The 21,091-nt window shown below is 41.7% G+C and overlaps 2 protein-coding genes across 3 annotated transcripts in view; one reads left to right on the top strand and one right to left on the bottom strand.

Moving 5' to 3' along the window:
* ERBB2 (erb-b2 receptor tyrosine kinase 2) overlaps window positions 1-9,282 on the top strand; it is a 73,447-nt gene extending 64,165 nt beyond the window's left edge. Inside the window, exons 14-27 of one of the 2 annotated variants that reach the window (XM_072111500.1) lie at window positions 408-498; window positions 592-749; window positions 2,093-2,140; window positions 2,224-2,362; window positions 2,439-2,561; window positions 2,645-2,743; window positions 4,275-4,460; window positions 4,543-4,698; window positions 4,943-5,018; window positions 5,101-5,247; window positions 5,341-5,438; window positions 5,517-5,693; window positions 6,096-6,372; window positions 8,639-9,282. In XM_072111500.1, the coding sequence (XP_071967601.1) occupies window positions 408-498; window positions 592-749; window positions 2,093-2,140; window positions 2,224-2,362; window positions 2,439-2,561; window positions 2,645-2,743; window positions 4,275-4,460; window positions 4,543-4,698; window positions 4,943-5,018; window positions 5,101-5,247; window positions 5,341-5,438; window positions 5,517-5,693; window positions 6,096-6,372; window positions 8,639-8,997 (2,134 nt within the window). In that variant the 3' untranslated portion in view covers window positions 8,998-9,282. Of the gene's footprint in view, window positions 1-407; window positions 750-2,092; window positions 2,141-2,223; window positions 2,363-2,438; window positions 2,562-2,644; window positions 2,744-4,274; window positions 4,461-4,542; window positions 4,699-4,942; window positions 5,019-5,100; window positions 5,248-5,340; window positions 5,439-5,516; window positions 5,694-6,095; window positions 6,373-8,638 lie in introns of both variants that reach the window. The other variant, XM_072111499.1, reaches the window with a different exon arrangement.
* Window positions 9,283-12,874: 3,592 nt separating this feature from the next.
* Window positions 12,875-14,723, bottom strand: MIEN1 (migration and invasion enhancer 1). The gene is made up of 4 exons (XM_072113653.1): window positions 14,569-14,723; window positions 14,021-14,118; window positions 13,727-13,803; window positions 12,875-13,459 (listed from the first exon to the last, which is right to left on the bottom strand). The coding sequence occupies exons 1-4, from the start codon at window positions 14,706-14,708 to the stop codon at window positions 13,376-13,378; spliced, it is 399 nt and encodes a 132-aa protein (XP_071969754.1). The 5' UTR covers window positions 14,709-14,723; the 3' UTR covers window positions 12,875-13,375.
* Between the last annotated feature and the right edge of the window lie 6,368 nt (window positions 14,724-21,091).

Raw genomic sequence — 21,091 nt, 5'->3', positions numbered from 1 at the left:
AAAATAATGGGGGGTCCTTTGTCTTATTTCCCCCTTCTCCGGCTCTTTTTGCAAGTTTTGTAAGTCTATTTTTGCACCTCATTTGTCTTTGCCGTTTTGGCTCTTTGTGAAATGCAAGTTTTTGCCCCAAATTATACATTTGGCTTTCCTAAGCATGGTCAGGACTGACATGTTATTGGGCAATTATTTGCGCCCATATAGGTGCAATAGTATAATAAATTGAGTGCAAAAATCTGTAAAGAGGCGCAATGTAATGACAAGTTGGGTGCAAAAACACATGGTGAATTGAGGCATAACATAGCCATTACGCAGCCAAAAAGAAGCAAAAACACCAACAGCAAGGAAAAAATATATAAATGACCCCCAATATATATTATGGTTATTTCTATTATATTTTGACTTTGCAGGGAGCCAAGGGAAATGATCAACGGAAGCAAGTGTATAGCATGTCACCCAGAATGCATGCCGCAAAATGCATCCAGTTCTTGCTTCGGCCCGGTAAGTATAACCTATACCAAATATAGTATAGAAATTTTGCTGTGTTATGGATTTTTGATACATTATGACATAAGACCTTCCTTCCCCTTGCAGCAAGCAGATCAGTGTGTGGAGTGTGCACATTACAAGGATGGAAACACTTGCGTAAACCAGTGCCCAAGTGGGAAAAAAGTTGACTCTTATGTGCCTATTTGGAAGTTTGCAGATAAAGATGGCATCTGTCAGCTGTGTCCCGTTAACTGCTCCCATTCGTAAGTGAAATATGCACTTCCACAATTTACATTATTATGGTGATGCTTGGACATAAAGAGGAAAAACAATTTTTAAAGAAAATCAAGCATGGATAAACCAAGATCACTTACTCATAGATCCAAGCACTGTGACTTGTTATATTTGTTATGGCCTACTTTCTTCTAAAATCAACCTTTAAAATTATGCTAGTGAGACCCTCGTGCTGCATCATAGGCTGTTACAATGAGCAGAACATGCTCTCTCCCTCCTCCCTCTGTCTGTGTAATCTAGCAGTAGCAAGAAGTGCAGGAGGAGAGGAGACCAGGGGGTTCAGGAAACGCACACTAGAGTCCTTCGTGCTCATTAGCATAATTTTAAAAGTTGCCATGGATGCCATGGATAACAAATATAAGGAGATCACCACAGTCATGGTGTCTGGATCTATGGCATCTATGTGCAAGTTTCCCTGGTTTATCATGATGGATTTTCTTTAAAGACTACATGTATGTGTTCTAGCTGATCTCTTTTCCTAGAGGGAAAAGAGATCCCTTAAAGGCTATCATAATAAGATAGCTCCTTTAAGTTGGGTTAGGTTAAAGAAGATATAATATAGGATCTGTTGGTGGATATGTGCTATAACGAGAATGGTTTCCATGGTAAAATCATTTCAGATTGAATAGGAAAAGTTTGTCTTTATACATATATTAGGCAATAGAAGATCTAATACGGTGATAAGTCACTGGAGAACTTTGTTCTAAACATTCATTTTATCATTAGTTAAATACATTGAGAAAACAAAGATGAAAAAATAGAAGCTTGTCTACAGCTTTATGTACCTAAAATGATTATATGGTATGTGAAAAATTTCTTTACGTTTGCAGAAACGGCGCCACTGTAAGGGTTGTATCTGGGATCGTACCTTAACTCCCAATCAATTAGAAACTATTGGTTATTACTCAGAAACAATGAATGTAAACATTGAAAGGAGAATTCTGAGTTTTATTGTAAATGGAATTGAATATGATAATATATATTGAGTCAGATTTATCAACGCTGGTGCACTGGTAAGTGCTCCACTCTTTTTTCGCCCAGAGGATTTTTTTCTCCAGAGGGTAGGGCCTAAATTGCTGATCGGTGGAGGTCTCAGTGATGAGACCCCCACAGATCACGAGAACGAGGGGTAAGATGGGGTTGAACCCCTCGTCACTCCCAGAGATTTATGGTGCAGACTGCCACGCATGAGCGTTCGGCTCCATTGATCTCTATGGAGATGACAGGGATTGCCGAGAGCGCTTAACTTGTTTCGTGGGAAACCCCCTTTAAGAGTCTCTTTTGTAACCGAAACATCTATATTTCTTCACAGGTGTGAAAAACTAGATGAGAAAGGCTGCCCCATAATCGTGAACAACAGGTGAGCGTCCATGTAGTGTATTATTTAGTCTATTTTATTGTATCTATTATTGCTAATATTATCCTTTATGGTTTCTATTACAGTCAGACCTATATGGTAGTGGCAGTGGTGGGCAGTATCCTACTCCTGGTGACCGTCACCGTCATTATTGTGATGTTCATAAGGCGGAGGAAACAACTGAAGAAGAAACATACCTTAAAGCGCATTCTTCAGGAACATGAGGTGTGTGCGGTGATCTGAAATCAGTGGATAAATCTTAGACAAGGCCTTCTTCTCACTCATTTTATTTCTTGCCCAGCTGGTGGAACCTTTGACTCCTAGTGGGGCACTGCCTAACCAGGCTCAGATGAGGATCCTCAAAGAAACAGAGTTGAGGAAAATGAAGGTTTTGGGATCTGGTGCATTTGGTACTGTGTATAAGGTAGGGACCTCTCTTTCCATAAAATATGATATCAGGGGCAGTTTACAGAAACAGATATGGATTTTAAATTGCATGTGTTTCAGGGCGTATGGATACCTGATGGGGAACGTGTAAAAATCCAGGTAGCAATCAAGGTATTGCGAGAAAACACATCTCCAAAAGCAAACAAGGAAATCTTGGATGTGAGTAAAACGAAATGCATCACATTTAGAATAGTATATTGCACCTTATTTGTAGTGCAAGGTGTTGCCATCTCAAGAAACTTTGAATAGAACAAGCAAAGACAAGGACACCTCTCCAAGAGAGATTCTCGCTTTATTCACTGCTAAAGTCCATTTAAAGAGACAAGATAGACTATATTCTCCCTAAGAGATTAGGTTATATGCATACCATGTATGGTGGAGGGAGTGAACTGCTGAAGTAAGAGGCAGAGACTTCAAGTAAGTGTTTTATCTCACTCCAGTTACAAAATCCATGACATGCCATCAATCAATCAATGTATATATCTTCACACTATTATTTGCTTTAATAAAAGTTATATACAGCCCCCCTTATATTATATACAGTCCCCCTTATACACAGCCTCCATTATATAGAGCCCCACTTATTATACACAGCCCCCTTATATTATATACAGCCCCATTATTATACACAGCCCCATCTATAATATATAGCCTCCCTTACTTTATAATATGCCCATTTCTCAAAATAATAGAGCAGTTACTCATCTCGACTCCTGTCACACTCCCATCCCACCGTTCGGGCCCTCTGCATCTTCCCGGCTTTTCTGCTCTCTGTCGGGACGCAGGCAGCATGACGTTATCCTACGCTGCCTGGGTCCTCCAGAGCGGCACAGAGTGTGCCTCTGTGTACATCAGTCGCATCTATATCTTAAAGATAGGGTGGCAATGGAAACCCGAATCACCTACATTATAGCCCCATATTGTGCCACCTCCCACAGGGCTTGGGCATCTGCTGCCTTAGACGAGATTCTCATCTCGTCTCATGGCGGATGCAGCCCTGGGTCACTCCAGACGCCTCAATCTTTGGTTTCATAGTACCTAGAAACACAGGATGAGACAGCACCTTCCTCAGGCACCTATGCTTCAGGAAGGTGCTGAGTCACCGAAATGTTGCTTTTTGGAATAAAAACACCGTGATCTTCTCACTGTATTGGAGTTCTGCCTGTTCCTAGAAGTATGTATTGATGTCCTCCAGACAGGGTACTTACGGATCTGCACCCATTTTTCTGAATTTTCCATTTTTGGTTCTTAAGGAAGAGATTCTTATATTAATAACAACACAAAAAGCATTTTTTTTAATGTCCTATAGAACTGAAGATCGTGGCATCTGGAGTAAAACTTCCCCACCAGCCTCCAAATTTGACTCCTCTCTGGCAGAATATGAATCCTCTCTGATTGGACTTTCGAGTAAATTTTTTTTGTATAGGATGAGATTTCACATAAAAGGGAATTCTAACTTTGAATTTCTCTGAATTTTTTGAAATATTCAGTATGGATTTGTGTATAGAATTGCAGTAAACCGCCAGGATTGAGGTTTTCAGTCTCACAATGTATGAATGTTGTCATTCATTCACATAAAGTAGTCACCAAGAGAAAAAAAATTACAATGAAGCAAAACTTATAAAAGTTTTTAAAAAAGTTAATAAAAAGATACAAAAAATAAAATGATTAAAAATTCAACTTGTTCTAGGAAGCATATGTGATGGCAGGAGTATCTTGTCCTTATGTCTGCCGCCTGCTGGGAATCTGTCTGACCACCACAGTGCAACTGGTGACTCAGCTCATGCCATATGGATGTCTCCTGGAATATGTACGAGAAAATAAGGATCGTATTCATTCCAGAGACCTTCTCAACTGGTGTGTCCAAATTGCCAAGGTATGCCAAATCCCTTGCCATATTCCTAATCTCAAATTTTCATTCTACATAATATGCCTCTTACTACGTTTGTTACTCCCAGGGGATGACCTATCTAGAGGACATCCGCTTGGTGCACCGGGATCTGGCTGCAAGGAATGTTCTGGTGAGAAGCCCAACTCATGTAAAAATCACAGACTTTGGACTAGCAAGATTACTGGATGTGGATGAAACGGAATATCATGCAGATGGAGGAAAGGTAACCAGCCATGATATGTGTGTAATAGCTTTTCTCACTCATTCATGTGAATGGAACTGAGCTGCCAAACCTGAATCTTCCTTAGACATGGTGAAGTTTCCAGAATAAAACACCCATGTTTTTTCCAATCTTATATAACATTAAGTATATTATACACGAAACCTTGGCTTTTTTGTTGTTTAGTGTTTTTCAAGCTTATAACCTGCAGTGTACACAAACTTTTGAGCATCTTTCTGTCATGTAGGTTCCCATTAAATGGATGGCTTTGGAATCCATTCTGCATCGGAAGTTTACTCATCAGAGTGATGTATGGAGCTACGGTGAGCAGCATTACCTTCAACAATTGTCAATACCCATGCAATGAAGGTTACTAGAGCATTATCACTTAATTTTCCATTATAGGGGTTACTGTGTGGGAGCTGATGACCTTTGGGGCCAAACCATATGATGGCATTCCAGCTCGAGAGATTCCAGATCTACTGGAGAAAGGAGAAAGACTCCCGCAACCTCCTGTGTGTACCATAGATGTGTATATGATCATGGTGAAGTGTAAGTAATAATGACCTTCACTTTATAATCTTATCATCCCCAAGCACAACCAATATTGCAGCTCCATTTTAATATCCCATTCTTGCTCCTCAGGCTGGATGATAGACTCAGAATGCCGTCCCAAGTTTCGGGAGCTAGTCACAGAGTTTTCCCGAATGGCTCGAGATCCAAGTCGCTTTGTAGTCATTGAGGTATAAATCTAAAGGTTAGAATGCTATATGGTAATGCTATATATTATCCAAGTCCCTCTAACTTATAGTGGCTTGCAGGATGAAGAGTTCATGGCCCAGACTAGCCCCTTGACCACCCAATTCTACAGCGCTTTATTGCGAGAAGCGGCCATGGAAGATTTGGTGGATGTGGAGGAGTATCTGGTTCCTCACCAGGGATTTTTTGGTAGTGATGAGACAGAGGTGGAACATCGCAGTCGAATATCGTCTACACGGGTATGAGTCAGCTTTATCAATGGTTAATGTACCTATATCCAAACTATCCAACTAAACTATCGAACCAACTGTCCCAATACATTGCTTTCCTGAGAACTAAGTTCTGACACTAGTAAAATGAACAATATATGGTTATTAGACAAATTCTCAACAATTGAATCAATATAGTTGGTCAAAGCCTTTATTGAAGGCTTATATATGAGGTCTGTATAAACAGGCTGGTATAAGATCACATCTTGCGTTGGAGGAATAGAGAGGTTACATAACTTCAAAAGGGGGTTTTAAAAGTAATTTTACACTATAGAGTCCTAGTATAATGTGTAGGAAGTGGACACAACATGAAAACCAATTGGTAAATATATATATTTTTTTTTACTGTATGTTTCAACCTTTTCTCACCAGAGTCAAGCAGAGACACAGATAGACCAGATGTTGAATGATGAAACTGTCCATGGTGAAGGACTCTTGTCTCGGGCTTTGTCACACAACTCAGATGTCACCGAATCTGATGATCTGAGTGATGGGGACTATGTGTTTGATCCGCCACACCCAAAGGAAAGCAGTCTTAAACGGAGGTATTGTGAGGACCCCACATTGCTTGGAGGAAAGGACACAGTGGATGGAAGGACAGTGGAGACAGATGGCTGCATCTCACCAGTATCACCTACTCACCCTCCAGGTAGAAGAAATGAATAAGCTCTTAAATGTCTACTGCAACTTTCAGTAGTATTGCTTGCTGAAATCATTATTAATATAGACACTAAATTAAGAGGTGGCTCTAAGGATCTGTGATACATATAACAGCTTCTGTCAATAGACTTTGTATGGCTTTGCACTTTAAAGGGAACTTGTCATCAGAAATGGTAATTAATCATTACCAGTATGTTGTGAAGCAGATTCACACCTTCCAGGTCAGGTTTCTTTCATGGCCCAGTATGGTGGCATCATTTAGAAAATCAACTTTGATTGGTTGTCAAAGTCATGGAGGAGGAGAGCTCAGCATTGACGTCAAGCTCTCCCCACTTTAGAATGAAGGAGATCTGGTTAGTGAAGTGTCTGGACACAGAACCATCAAGTACATTGAAGAGGGCATTCTGAAGTGAGGAAAGCTTGACTTCAGTGGTAAACTCTCCGCCTCCTTGACTTTTTACAACCAAATTACATTTCACTACAAAGTTGATTTTCTGGACGATGCCACCACCCTGAGCCATTAAACAGATATGATCCAAAAGGCGTTCAGCTGCTTGAAGACATACGGGTTATTTGTTTATTAGGTCTATTTCTGCTGGCAGGTTCCGTTGAAATTAAGTTTGAGGTACATTGCTAGACACAATCCTTGTACAGACGCTAAGGGTTAAAATTGATATTAATCCCCAATCCGCAGTGGTACTGTGAAATCATCTATAGTCCCAGATTGTAGCTAGACTAGGTGTTCTGAGGTGCACTCCAGTGTGAGATCTCTTCACTCACTGAACCTTCCCATACTCTGAGCAGTATCTAGATTAGATAAAACTTATTAAAGGAAACCTACCACTATGGATCTATTAAGGTAGATCCGGTGGTAGGTGCATCTAACGAATGTAAGAATAGCCCTTTTTAGGGCTAATCCTTTACTCCCCTCTATTTTTTCTTATCTTTAATCAGGGTAATATGCACAAAGACGCTACTGGGGCGTGGAGTAGCCGGAGCTGAGGCTACACGGCGCGGCTACTCTACGCCCCAGTAGCCTCTTTGATCCATCTACCTACAATACCGTTCAGTGCAAAATTTCTTTTGAAGATCTCTAGCACTAAACAAGCTTTTCATAGCATTCAAGGTCTCAAAAAGTAGATCATCTGGGTTATTAATAATTACCTTGACTTTCATCAAAACCCTTCTCTTTGCTACATATGTTACATTTTCGAGTTTAGTCCCAACTTCACCACCAGCCCTTACACCCAAAACCTTATCCAATTTGTTCATGTCCCTAACGCACATTCCTGAACCAAAACAAACTGAGCAGTAAAACATTGCACCGGATAACACTGTATAATAGAACATCCAAAGTAGTTAATATCAAACAACCTCAGCTTGCGTAAGAAAAATAGATGAGACATGCCCTTACAACTCTCGAGAGTTAGATTTCCAATCAAGACTACTGGCTTCTGGTTGGATATTACAGCAGAGTAGACGGGCTATGAAGCAGTTTGAATGAAGGTATAAAACAACAGAGCAGCTTGAGGAGACTCCCCTCGTGCTCCATGTCCCTCTACAACCCTGGAATATAATTTTTTTTCCCCACAGTCCTGCTGCTACTAACAACATACACAGATCCCCAGTACCTTATGCTGTCTTAAGCTGTGTATGGTCAAAACTGCTAATAAATTCTCTTTAAGGTATCATCTATAAAAATGTATAGGATAACTAGTAGATGCACAGAGAGTCAGACTGACTAACCAGAATAGCAGGGGATGCACCGGGTAGGGCCGTAGTGGTCCTGCAGACAACAACCCTGTTTGGAACTGACTTTGGAGCCTCTTACTACTGCTGTCTGCTTAGATGGGTTAATCACAAACCATTTTCAGACGTCATTGGTGATATTCTATCTTTATTTATTAACAAAACCTAATGTCTTGTAAGAGATACTGCATTTTGGACCAAGCCTACTTAGTAGATGGCCAGATAACACTTGGCTAATCACCTGGACTCACTGAACTGAGCTCAACATGTCTGTTTAGTTCAGCGTTTCTAGTCTGGTGGTTTGGTTTGGTAAATCCTGCACACACGAGGATTGAGTTTATCAGAATAAACTCACTTGTGGGCAACAAGTATTAAAGGGTCCATATAGCATTGCATTATAAACATGTTAAATCTTTAACCTGTTATGGTTATTTCATAATTTATCACAAACTGTTAGCAGCAATCCTTTGCTGTCCTGGTCTCAGCTTTTATCATTTCTCATACAGAATATGTAAACCAAAGAGAACCCAGCAGAAGTCGCTCCCCAGTGAAGACACCTAGGACATCAGTGTCCACGCTGGAGAGACAGAAGGGACAGCTGTGCCGGAACGGTATGATCAGGGAGCCATGGAGTCCAGTAGCACCGGCTACTGTGGAAAACCCAGACTATCTCCCCCCACCGGGAATGCACTTGCCAAACTCTTTCCCTCAAGCCTTTGACAATCCTTATTACTGGAATCATGAATTCAAAGCAGAAAGTGAACCTAACCCTACACAGAACGGATTTACTACACCAACTGCAGAAAACCCGGAGTACCTGGGCCTAGATGAGGCAATGATACGGCCGAGGGATGTGACTGCATAACAGTTGGTCGGACATAACCCAGATAATGGCAGCTGTTTTTCAGAGAGACAATGTAAAAGGGCTAACAATACAGTACCCAGTGTGGACTACACAATCACGGCTCACATCTGTCCATTGGGCCGATTGTTGGACAGAATGTTTTAGCCATACTTGGGTTGTTTTGCCTCTATAATCTAACACTGTGTACATGACACTCCATATAGCCTCTAACTTGAAAATGGAGCACATATCGAGTCAACTGTGAATGTACAGGTGACACTTCCAAGATGAATTTAATGAAATGAACTCATTCTGACAGAGGTGTTTTCTTGTTGAACATCTACAATAATTTTAATTTTTTTTTGCTAACTAAATCTTAACTTTGTATATTTGTACAACAGCACTAATGGGAGATACCTGTAGTAGCAGCAGCAGATAGTTTTTAACAAAGATCATCCTTGTAAGTAGTTTGTTGTAGGATATGCACCTTACATTGTGCTTAATACTCATGGACTAAACTGAATAGCAGAAGAGTAGCAATCTGCCATCTCATTTTCTCAGCATTACAACCCTTAGGTCTCATGTATGTAGCCATAACCCAGATCCATGTATTTATGGATCCTTGTTGTTACTCTGCATGGTTCTGGTTGCATATACCGCCAAAGATTCAAAAATCATTGAAAGTGTATTATATTGCACAACCTTGTATCTAAAAAGATTAGTGTCTTATTAAAGTCCTATATGGCAGTAGGCAGACTGCTTTGGGAGCTCTAGGGCAATACAATAAGAAAGGGAAGACAGAAGTCATATATGATTCTATGATTATTCAAGGGAAAGTCAGTGTTTGGGCAGCTGGCCATATGATCACTGTTATCAGTGATCTGTATATAGGGAAATACTGGGCACACGTTGTATCCTCCTCCTGTCCCAGAGTTATTATGACGTGACCTGTTTTTGTTGCACCTTGCTCCAATGGAGCATTGTTCACGCCTTGTGTCAAGAAGCCTCTTTCTACTGGAACTTCAGGATCTGGGTGATGATATCTTCCAGAGAGGACGTCTGTTATAATGGGTATAAACCAATTTTCATTAGGACAATGAGTGTTTTCTTCATTGTGTTAGTTTCCCCACTGCAGCAATCTTACAGGATAGTCATGTGCACTTAAGGAATGGATGGTAAGAAGAAAACCAGCTACCAGTGTCAGGAGCATAACCAAAGCTGATAGTAGAAGGCCTCGGCACCAGATAAACGCTGTAACGCCAACACAGCCTTATAAAATAAGATAAATACACAGCAATAAATATGGAGATTTCTTATTCCACCTTAAAAGTTGAATAGATTAGATTAATAGGGGCAGAAGAGAAGAGTGGAGAACTGACAATGTCAGACAAACTACACATTTTACTTTGTAGAATGCTACCATTTTATACAAGTCTTGTTATAAAGCTTTAAAAAAAAAATTGATTTGTAATAAGTATAACTTAGCCAAAGGCGACAACCGACTTGGAAAAAAAGGGATCCTTATTTGGAGAGAGCCATATACATAAAACGAGGTGTGAATGTAGACTCACTCTGTACAACCCCATCAATAATAATATACCACTAAAAAATTTTGCAGACAAATTTGGTTGCTACCACTGTATGGGCTCCGTAGCACTGGCTGTACTTAAGGTCCTCATTACCTTTAGTATTTTTTAGCTAAAGATCAAAACAGTTGAATTGGACTCTCAAATCCGGCCATGTTAATGGGCCATGATTACTATACGTACCTGCAATATGATGTAGACGACACCATCCTCTCTTACCCCTTCCCAGTGAATCGGCCCACCGCACTATAAACTTTGGGCATCGCATATTCCCACAATCACTGTAATTTCAACCCTCCTGAAGAACACCATGGGATATTTTTCAAGTTGTTGCCATGTGAAGTTTTGTTATTGTTTTGTATGAAGTTTGTATATTTTAGATTTTATATTTTAGATAATGTGTTTTTATAAGTCTGTGTTTTGCTTTCATGAAAAATTCTATTTTCCTCACAACGGCACATTAATAATTTCACGGTGATGGCTACAACAAATCCAAACCTGTCTCTACTCTATTGTAAAGGCTTTTAAAACACTAAAGAAACATACTCATATTATGTCTTGTAGTCAAGTCATTTATTTTGTTGTACCGGCTGTCAAACCTCTGAGTATTTAGATGGGGGTATTGACATTTCATGACCATAGAGGTCTTTCGAAAAATGATGGTTGACAGACCCCCACATTACAGCCCCTATTTAAAGAGTATCTACAATTAAAATCAAGTGTCCCTGGTTTATCATGCTTGATTTTGATAGTAGATTTCCTTTAAGGGTGACAAGATTTCTGTGTGCGCAGCTCTCTCTATTCACTTCTATAATAGTTCCAAAAATATTTGGGCGGGCTAACATTCGTAACTCACCTAAAAGCGATGAGAGGGCACAAACAGAAAGCCATGAGTGCCCATTTACAGCTGTCACTATTGGGACCTGTATCAGACACTGAAGTACACTCAATATACAGTATAATAGCAGGGGTCCAGATATGCAGTGATCCCACCCATCTGATGGTTGACTAACATCAATTTATGTCTTTCAAGAAGCCTAGTGCCACGACATGGGATAGCTGCCAAATCAGTTAATGTTTCCCAAAAGAAATAAATACTGTAGACAGAGCTGCTTCTGATTTATTATTCCTCATCAGTGCAGTGTAGGGAACTACTTTAGTTAGGTCATAGATGTAGGTCAGGAAGGATATAATTCTCCTTAGGAAGATTGCCTGTGTTGGCCACCTCTCAGGCTTAGAGAGGAATACCCCATGCATTCACTACTGGGGTTTCTGGGTAAGATACATGCAAATAGGTTTTCCAAGATGGGAAAACTGGTGAACTGCAAAAGGAAACCTCTATGGGGAAAACGAATCCCATCAGAATGGGAGGAAAAAGGACACCTGTCTACGGATGTAAAAAGTTTGTGAAAGGTCCGCTTTAAAGGGCATTTTTCACCTGGATGAAGGACTGTATGCAAATGAGCCTGTGGGGCTCCACAGGTGTAAATGTCTTACATCCTGGTGGTAGTTGTCCTTTAAGGCTGACCCTAAACTATTGTGTAATGGCTGCAGGATTGACAACATAAGCAATTCCACAGCTATTCCTGGTAATTTGCCAGCACTTGTCTCAGATACATACACTTAAGGGGGTTGACCACTTTACATCATGCTTTTTGTAATGTATTTGTTAGAGTAGGGGGGCAGGTAATTTACCATATACATATTTTAATAGTTCTGCAATGCTTTCTTGATATACTCCTGCCTTATCTCATCAGCCAGACATTCCTGTCCATGAAATGGCTGAGGACGGAGGGTCATCTGATCTTTATCTGTCCATGAACAAATGCGCTGTCAGGACCTTGATCTTCTATTCATGAATACTATCATAAGGTCGTGGCAGGACGATTGTTCATGGACAGATAGATATCACATAACCCTCCATTTAAAGCCATTTTTTGGACAGGAATGATGAGGCTGATGAGGTTAAAGACAGAAGACTTCACTTAACGATCCCATCTTAGTAAATTACCCAATGTCACACACACAAAAAAACAAAAAACAAAGTAAAGCGAAAAACCCTTCAACGCTGACCAGGTAAAGTGAGACAAAGTAACTCACATGTCATTTATTGCAGACTATGTAAAAGGTAGAAATAATCCAACAAGGCATGAAAGGGACTGTCTGCAAAAAAGGACTTATCTAGTAAGAGCCTATCGAAGGGGATGACACCAATAATCTACAAATAAGTATTAACCATAAAGCATTGATAGGTCCATTCATAATACCATCAATACAGCCCCCACCTCAAAGACAAAGAAAAAAAAATTCAATTCATTTCCCTTCTTCATTTATTGGTATAAACATAACAAAATGGCAAACGTCTTCAAAAGGATCATCAGGATGAAAATAAATGGTCTGCATCACTCCTGTCCATGGGCTCTGTCCGCTATTACAGCGCAATAAAGTGAAAAGGCTGAGCTGCAATACCAGACATGACCATGAATAGGGGCGCTGTCTCATACAACCCCTTTAATGTACATGCCACCTACAAGTCTCTTTGGGTGGCGTAGTTGATGCCATAACAGCTGCACCTGTCCTGGTACATAAATAGAGTTCATCAGGTAAGTGCACTTAATAACGCTACATATGAAATCCATGTGTCCTGGTCTATGTATGTTGTTAGTGCAAAGGAAGTAAATTATTGGTATAGTTTTCAGCATAGTGGATGCTATGGTATGGTAGTAGTACCTAATGGCAGTGACCCCAATACTAGGCTTAGTGTGAATGAGTAGGACTTGTCATTGTGCTAGAAGGGCACCTGACTGGAGGTCTTACAAGATGACACAAGGCGCTCGGCTGTTGGTGATCTTCTCCACTGGTTCTCCATTCATGGCTTTACGGATGGCCTCTATCAGCTGAGGATACATAAATACAATGTTACTGCATACAAGTGACAAGCCTGGCTCTATTAATTGTAACAGCCTGTAAAGTTGATTTTGAAAGGAAGGAGGCCATGGATGACAAATATAACAACATTAAGAAGACTACCACAGTCACAGGGCCTGGATCTATGAGTAAGTGTCCCTGGTGTATCATGATGGATTTTGATGCATTTAATTTAAAACAGGCGATTCTTAAAAATCCTTGTTTTGCCAGCGTAGATTTGCTCTAAAGCTACTAACCTCTTTTTCATAGGGGAATCCACCAAGTTCCAGCTTAGAGAAGACTAGTTTTCCATTTATTTCTATCTCAAAAGCTCCTAAAAGCACCAACAGATAAAAAAAGTGATGTCAGAGTAGTCCTGCAGCATTCGTCTGGGTTGTAAGACAGTGATCTTTAACCAGTTTAACCAGTTACCCTCTTTGATACAAATTTACGATTCAGTATATCTTGAAATCTGGAGGCCAGGGCATGCTGGAAGTTGTAGTTTAGTATTTGCTAGAGATCACACATGTATAGAGAAGATACATTCTTACCAGTTCCTCCAGGACGAGAGTCAATGCAGACATCAGGAAACTCCTCCTTCACAGCACTTGCCAGCTCCTCATAGTGAGACTTAAAGCCACAGGGCTCACTGTATGGAACAGAACAAGATCATTATGGATTATAATACAATTCTGGTCGGGCTGTCACAAAAACAGCACCACCCTTGTCTACAGGTTGTGTCTGTTACTGTAATGCACTGGAAAACAACTGCAGTACCAGACACAACCTGTGCACAGGGGTGGCGCTGTTTATGAACGTAAAGGCATATGACAATCCTGCTCCTTTATATAACTGGGATGAATTGCACTTTCCAAATCATCCTGTGGACAATAGTGGCGCCATTTATGGGGGTGGGGGGGATGCAGACCCTTCAAAAAGGTTTAAGTCTAAGACAATGAAATTAATGGTTCCACATCTTGGATGACAATGCACAGAACAGAGACAGGTGGCAGCTGTTACTACATGTCCCAGGATGCGAAGGGGCTGCAGAGCCTGTCGCAATATAAGGTTCCACCGCTAATAATAATCACATCCTCACCAGTACTCCACCACAATGCTCACTGCCATGACTCTACTCCAATCCCCCAGCAGCTCTACTGCAATCAGCCGGCTCTTAATCTTCACACAATTCACTTCCGCCCTCTCGGAAATCCACTTCCGGTGACATTTTCGACACATTTCCGCCCTCAGTGCTAAATCTCTTTCCTATGGTGAAATGTGGAGACGACTCCCCCTGCTGGCCGAGATTATTTTACAACCACATGTAGGGAAATTCCCCATTAGAAGGGATGTGAAGTAATGTGTAATATTGCAGGGCTATTATATATTGGTTTTATATGATATAGCACTCAGTCATGCTATTGTGCAGTGAGGGTGGGCTATGGTGACTGGCCCACTTTATGTTAGACATGGAATGGGAACTCATATCCTGAATATAGATGGGGCATCAGCCCTGCATCTCTCATATAGGGATGGGTGTAAAAAGATCTGAATATAACTGAATACATACATAAACCACGTTTTTTTGCATTCCCGCTACCTCTTCATAGCGAGCTGGCTCATTAGGCTCCGCTTCCTAAGAAGAGCCGGCTCTTTTGGCTCCTGAACAGCTTCCTATTAAATATACAATAGGGAGCCACGGGCCAGTCAATCACACAACACCACTTTTAACCCAATTTTATTGGGTTAAAGGGGTGTGGTGAGACGTTTAGGGCAGGGTTTAGTGAACCATCAGCTCACTGAGGTGTACCGGTTCACGTCGTTCACGCGGGTCATTCGCAAACGACCCCTCACTATCATGAAAGAAAAGGAAGACCTGCCAGAGTTCTGGTAGAGTGGACAATATGCTACACCAGGCAGAAATATGAGGTGGACACTTATATCAACCCCTTTTCTGTAGCATTCCACACTTATTACACATCCTTTTCTCTAACCATCCCCATTCAGGCCATGTACACACAGTGGACACATTTATTATACTAGCTGCGTTTTTTGCTGTACTTTGCACATAAATACATGTCCAATGGGCTTGTATGGTTTTATAATAATAATAATTCCTTTATCTATATAGTGCACACAGATTACACAGCACTGCACAGAGTTTGTCAGTCCCTTGTGAGCCCAATGGGGCTCACAATCTAATCAACTTACCAGTATGTTTTGGATTGTGGGAGGAAACCGGAGGACCCAGAGGAAACCCACGCAAACACGGAGAGAACATACAAACTCTTTGCAGATGTTGACCCTGGGACTTGAACAGTTTTGTGCCGCTGCTCCACTGTGCACAAAATTGTGCACCTAAGGGGGCGTTTCGGTGCCGATTTGCACCATGCGCCACGTTTAGGTTGAAAGTCCAACAGAAATGTGGTGCACGCCCATTGAAATCAAAATCTGCTGCACTCTGCACGTTAGTAAGGTAAACTGCACAAAGTGCACTATTAATAAGTGTGGCCCGGTGTGTTCTGATTGCATTTTGAGATGCAATCCAAGGGCTCTGATCACATGCTGAGCTTACATTGCTTCTCCATCGCATTTGCTAAACTTGAGGGAAATGCAATGTTACCGTAATATGTAAGTGGGGGGAAGTCTTTGGATTGCACCTTTTCCTTGTGTTTCCCGTCTTTTTCCGCTTTGCGTCGCATTTAACTGGGGTTTTCGCGCACGCGATCAGATTTTCGCACAATCGCGCCAACTTTCATGCAACACGAATCGGGGCATGGCCGTTTAACATTCAAAATTGTGTCGCAAGCCACTTGCATGCATCGGGAAGCAGAAGGTGAACTCGGGCAGACCTCAGTGGGGAAGCGATACATGGATATTGGGCGCACGATCTCAGTGAATCGCGGCAGCTCCGAATCCACGTCGGACAATGCACCTTGGGGATCGTGACGGGATGGATAAGTAAATGTGCCCCACTGTGTGTACGCGGTCTAAAGACATCTCCTTTTCTGTAGCCCTTCTCCTTGTAATGTCCCTATTCAAAAGCCCCTTCATCAACATTTACAGTGGGTATGGAAACTATTCAGACACCTTTAAATTTTTCAGTATTTGTTTTAATGCAGCCAGTTGGTAAGATCAAAAAATTTATTTTTCCCTTACGTCCCCCATGACGGCCCCACCTGGAGGATGACCCCTTGACCTCTGTGGGGACAGGAAGCAGAGAAGGTTAAAATTCCCACCCCGGCATCCACACTCTAGTGTCTTCCTGTTCCCACACAGGGCAGGGAGCAGAGAGGGGTCTCTCCTCACGTTCCTCCTCCGGGTGGGGCTGTGGAGGGGGGGGGGACCGCCATGCAGGTGCGGGTATCTACCTTTACCCTGCCATCCCTGGAGCTCGCTTCGGTGCATCGCGCGCCTCCCTGGTGCCTGAAGGGACTGTGATTTGGCCCTACCCCCGACACCGAAGAGTTCCAGGGTACCCGGAAGCTGGTCAGCACCCTACGCACTCCGGCAGGTGTCGACATGATGTTGCACCGGAAATGACGCTCCCCGCTGGTCATGTGCTCCATGTGGTGACGACTTCTGGCCGCATGGAAGTGACGCGCCACTACTCCACTGAGGGCGGTAAGTTTAAAAATACAAACCGCAGGTAGTCACTCGCCATCTGAGGTCTACTAGACAGCGATCGCTTGCAGAGCAAGGTATTTGGGCACATTATTGATACAGCCTTGATATTTATGGTACATATTTATACTTATGTGTAGGTTCCTATGGAGGTTTCTGACTTTCCCTGTGACATCCTTTCCACAGAGGCTTCTATGTCAGAACCCCTATCCACGGCTCCTGTAAGTACCGGCTCTCCTTCTCTTGGTAGGAGCCTAAAGACAAGGAGAGAGTTAGGAGCAAGGAGCTCCCTAAAGAATCTGAAAAGAAAAATCCTCCTCCCGTAAATGTAATATGTGCTACGCAAGACTCATTCCAGCCTATAAGAAGCCTGTGTGTAAAGATTGTCTGGATAATCTATTGAAAGAAGAAAGATCAGGATTTATGGATGAAATACGTTCCTTTATTAAAGGGGAAGTACAGATGTCATTTAGCATCCCCTTTGAAGGCGAATTTGTGTTTGGGTTGGAATTGTATTCCATCTTAGAGAAAGTGGCGGATAAAAAGAAGGGATTTCCTGATATCAAAAATGTACCAAAGAAACAGCCCTTTTCAGGACTATAAAGATAGGAAAAGTTCCTGCAGAGAAAAAGGGAAGCAAGGCCGCTGGAGTTATCCAAAAGGTGGAAAGGGTAGAGGCTTCCTCCTTAGCTCCAGTAATACTACACCCTTCAGAAAACAATGACGCCAGGGTGGGAGGAAGGCTTCTTCGGTTTTATGTACAGTGGTCCAGCATAACATCAAATCCTTGGATCCTGGACATAATAAGAAGACGATACAAATTAGAACTCCCCTCCCTTCCTCCATGCAAATTCAACCTGACCAATCTACTCTCCCAGAAAGCATCAGTATTGATATTTCAGGAAGTTCAAAAACTCCTTAATTTAGACATAATTTCCCCAGTCCCCAAAGAGAGATTGGGGAATGGCCATTTTTCTCCTCTTTTCCTTATCCAGAAGCCCAACGGGACACACAGGATGATTTGCAATCTCAAATAGCTAAATCTACATCTCCAGTACCTCAAATTCAAGATGGATTCAGTAAGATCAGCAACAACGCTAATCCATCAGGGAGCATACATGTGCTCGATCGACCTAAAGGATGCGTATTACCACATTCCAATTTATCTACTATCACAAAAGTTCCTGAGGTTTTTCCGTTCGGGATCTCATCTGCCCCGAGAATCTTTTCCAAAATAATTATTGAGATGATTGCATTCTTGAGAACTCAGCAGGTCCTAGTAGTTCCCTATTTGGACTATCTACTTATAATAGAAAAGACACGGGAAGAACTGATTCTTCACAGAGATTTGACAATCCAAACATTGCAGGGATTAGGCTGGATCATAAATTGGGAGAAGTCCTCTCTGGATCCAGGCACGAGCATCGTTTTCCTGGGAACACTCCTGGATTCTATCAGTCAGAAATCCTTTTTTCCGGAGGAAAAGAAAGAACGCCTCATGCTTCAAGTAGGAAGTTTTCTGAAGAAACAAAGATGCTCAATAAGAGAGGCTATGAGACTTTGGGGCAACTCACAGCATGTATCCAGTGTGTCCAGTGGGCACAGAATCATACAAGGGTGGTACAATGCTGGATCCTCCAGGCATGGAACAGAGACCACCTGCACTTAGACAATCCCATCAGCATCACCCCAGCAGTCAAAACAGCTCTATCTTGGTGGATCAATCCAGCTCACTTTCAGGGGAATTGGCCTCCCTACATTCAGAAGATGTCCTTGAACTATCGAGAATTAATAGCAATTTTGGAAGGCCTGAAGGTGGCAGGTCATCTGCTGAAGGGTCTTCAAGTGAGAATCCTGTCGTACAATTCCACAGCAGTAGCCTATCAGGGAGGAACAAGATCCCCAGATCTTATGGACCTCTCGGGCGAAATCTTCTATTGGGCTTAAATGAATATAGCCTCTTTATTCACAGTCCATCTAAGGGGCAAAGACAATCTGATCGCGGACTTTCTGAGCAGGAGGAAAGTAGATCAGAACAAATGGTGCTTAAATCAAGAAGTGTTCTGTCATCTGACCCAGATGTGGGGTGTGCCAGTGGTGGACCTCTTTGCCCCCAGAGAAAACTCAAAAGTGAAGTATTTCTTGTGGGGCCGTCATGGTGGACTAAAGGAAATGGAATTATCGGTACAACTAATTCACTTTTTTTTGCTCATTAATGTACACTCTGCACCCCATATTGACAAAAAAAAAGAATTTCTGCTGCTTTATTAAAAAAGAAAAACTGAAATATCACATGGCTGTAAGTTTGTAACCTTGGCCAGATCTGTGCCTTGCCACAATTCTTAGAGGCAATTCCTTAGACCTCATGATTCTTGTGTGCTCTGACATGCGCTGTGAGGTCTCATATAGACAGGCGTGTGCCTTTCCTTATCAAGTTCAATCAGTTTAAATAAACACAATTGAATGGAATAGAACCATCCATTCAGGAAATGGGCAGCATGTGAGTTTGAATACTTAGAGTGATGTCACACATGGCGTTTTTAAGCCGTTTTTGGGCCGTTTTTAGTTAGTGCGCTTTCAGATCGTAAAAAAACGCATGCGGAAAACTGGACAAAAAAGCATGCGCATTTTATGATCTGAAAATGAACTAAAAACGGCCCAAAAACGGCCTAAAAACCCCTAAGGCTGATGCCACACATGGCGTTTTTGGTCCGTTTTAAAATGCAATCGTTTTGTACATTTTCCCCATTTATCTTAATAGATAAACAGGTTGTAAGCAGCCAAACGCTGTCAAACGGTCAAAAGATGGATGCGTTTTAAAACTGACTAAAAACGCCAAATGTGGCATCACCCTTATCACCATGTGATATATTAGTTTTTCTTTTTTAGCAAATTACAAAAAATATCTACATGTCTGTTTTTTTCTGTCAAGATTGCGCAGAGTTACTGATCAAGAGTGAAAAAGAGTGAAAGAGTGTAACAATTAAAGGAGTCTGAAAACTTTACATACCCACTGTATAACTCCCTCCCTTACTGTGACCCCCTAAACTTATGTCTCCTTTTACTTATATCACCTTATAATAGCCCCATTTATAATGCCTCTGTATGTGAAGCCACCTCCCCGCCCTTCCTGACCTTTGCTGTTCCCCCGTGCTAGTCCTTTACTTTTGTCAGTTCCTGCAGTGGTGACTTCGCCATTGCAGTTAACTCTAAACTTGCCTAAAGTTAACATGTGGGACATATTTCCCACCATATGGGTAACGGGACAGACCCACAAATCTGTGACTGTCCTGCTGAATTCAAGATTGTTGGGAAAACATGACTGGTAGGTTTAAGTACCCACATCAGAAGAGAGGGCATCCACGTCCACAACCTAGAGAGTGGCACATCAAATCTAGGCATGGTTAAGGTCGTATTAGGGTGGTCTGCCCTCAAGAATTGTGCACTGCCAAACAACCACACACATCCTCACTAATGTGTAAAACATGTATCTGCTCTTCAGTTAGCATGGGCTCTCATTTATATGTGTCCGCCCATGCCCAAATTAAACGTATGCACTTGAACCCATGAGTCTTTAGCTACACTTCTGGTGAAACTTAGGATGCAGTCACACGTTGTATTCTGGTTGAGTTTTCATTGAATTTTGAAACACATTACAACACTTGAGGAGAGGTGACTTGCCTAATAACATGATTGTAAACATTTGTGTTTACCAAACATGATGTTAACACATGACGTAACGTGTGACCGCCCCCTCACAGGCTATACTATGTTATTTCATATTATCACTTTGGAATATCTCAGGCAGGCTCGTAAGTGGAATTGGAAACCACATTTCTTTGAATGAGCATATAATATTTAATATTTTTATATTTCTGTCTAGGGATCTGTATAATGGCTGTATATGTTGGGTGACCTATAGTTCTTATTGACGCTATTTTAGGTAATTATTAGTTATTAATCCAAATGCTCCTATGGGGAGGGGCGGGGGTGAGCAT

This window comes from Engystomops pustulosus, chromosome 6, assembly GCF_040894005.1.
Source record: "Engystomops pustulosus chromosome 6, aEngPut4.maternal, whole genome shotgun sequence".
Lineage (NCBI taxonomy): Eukaryota > Metazoa > Chordata > Amphibia > Anura > Leptodactylidae > Engystomops > Engystomops pustulosus.
The sequence above is the reverse complement of the archived record's forward strand: the minus strand, read 5'-3'. Positions and strand labels throughout refer to the sequence as shown.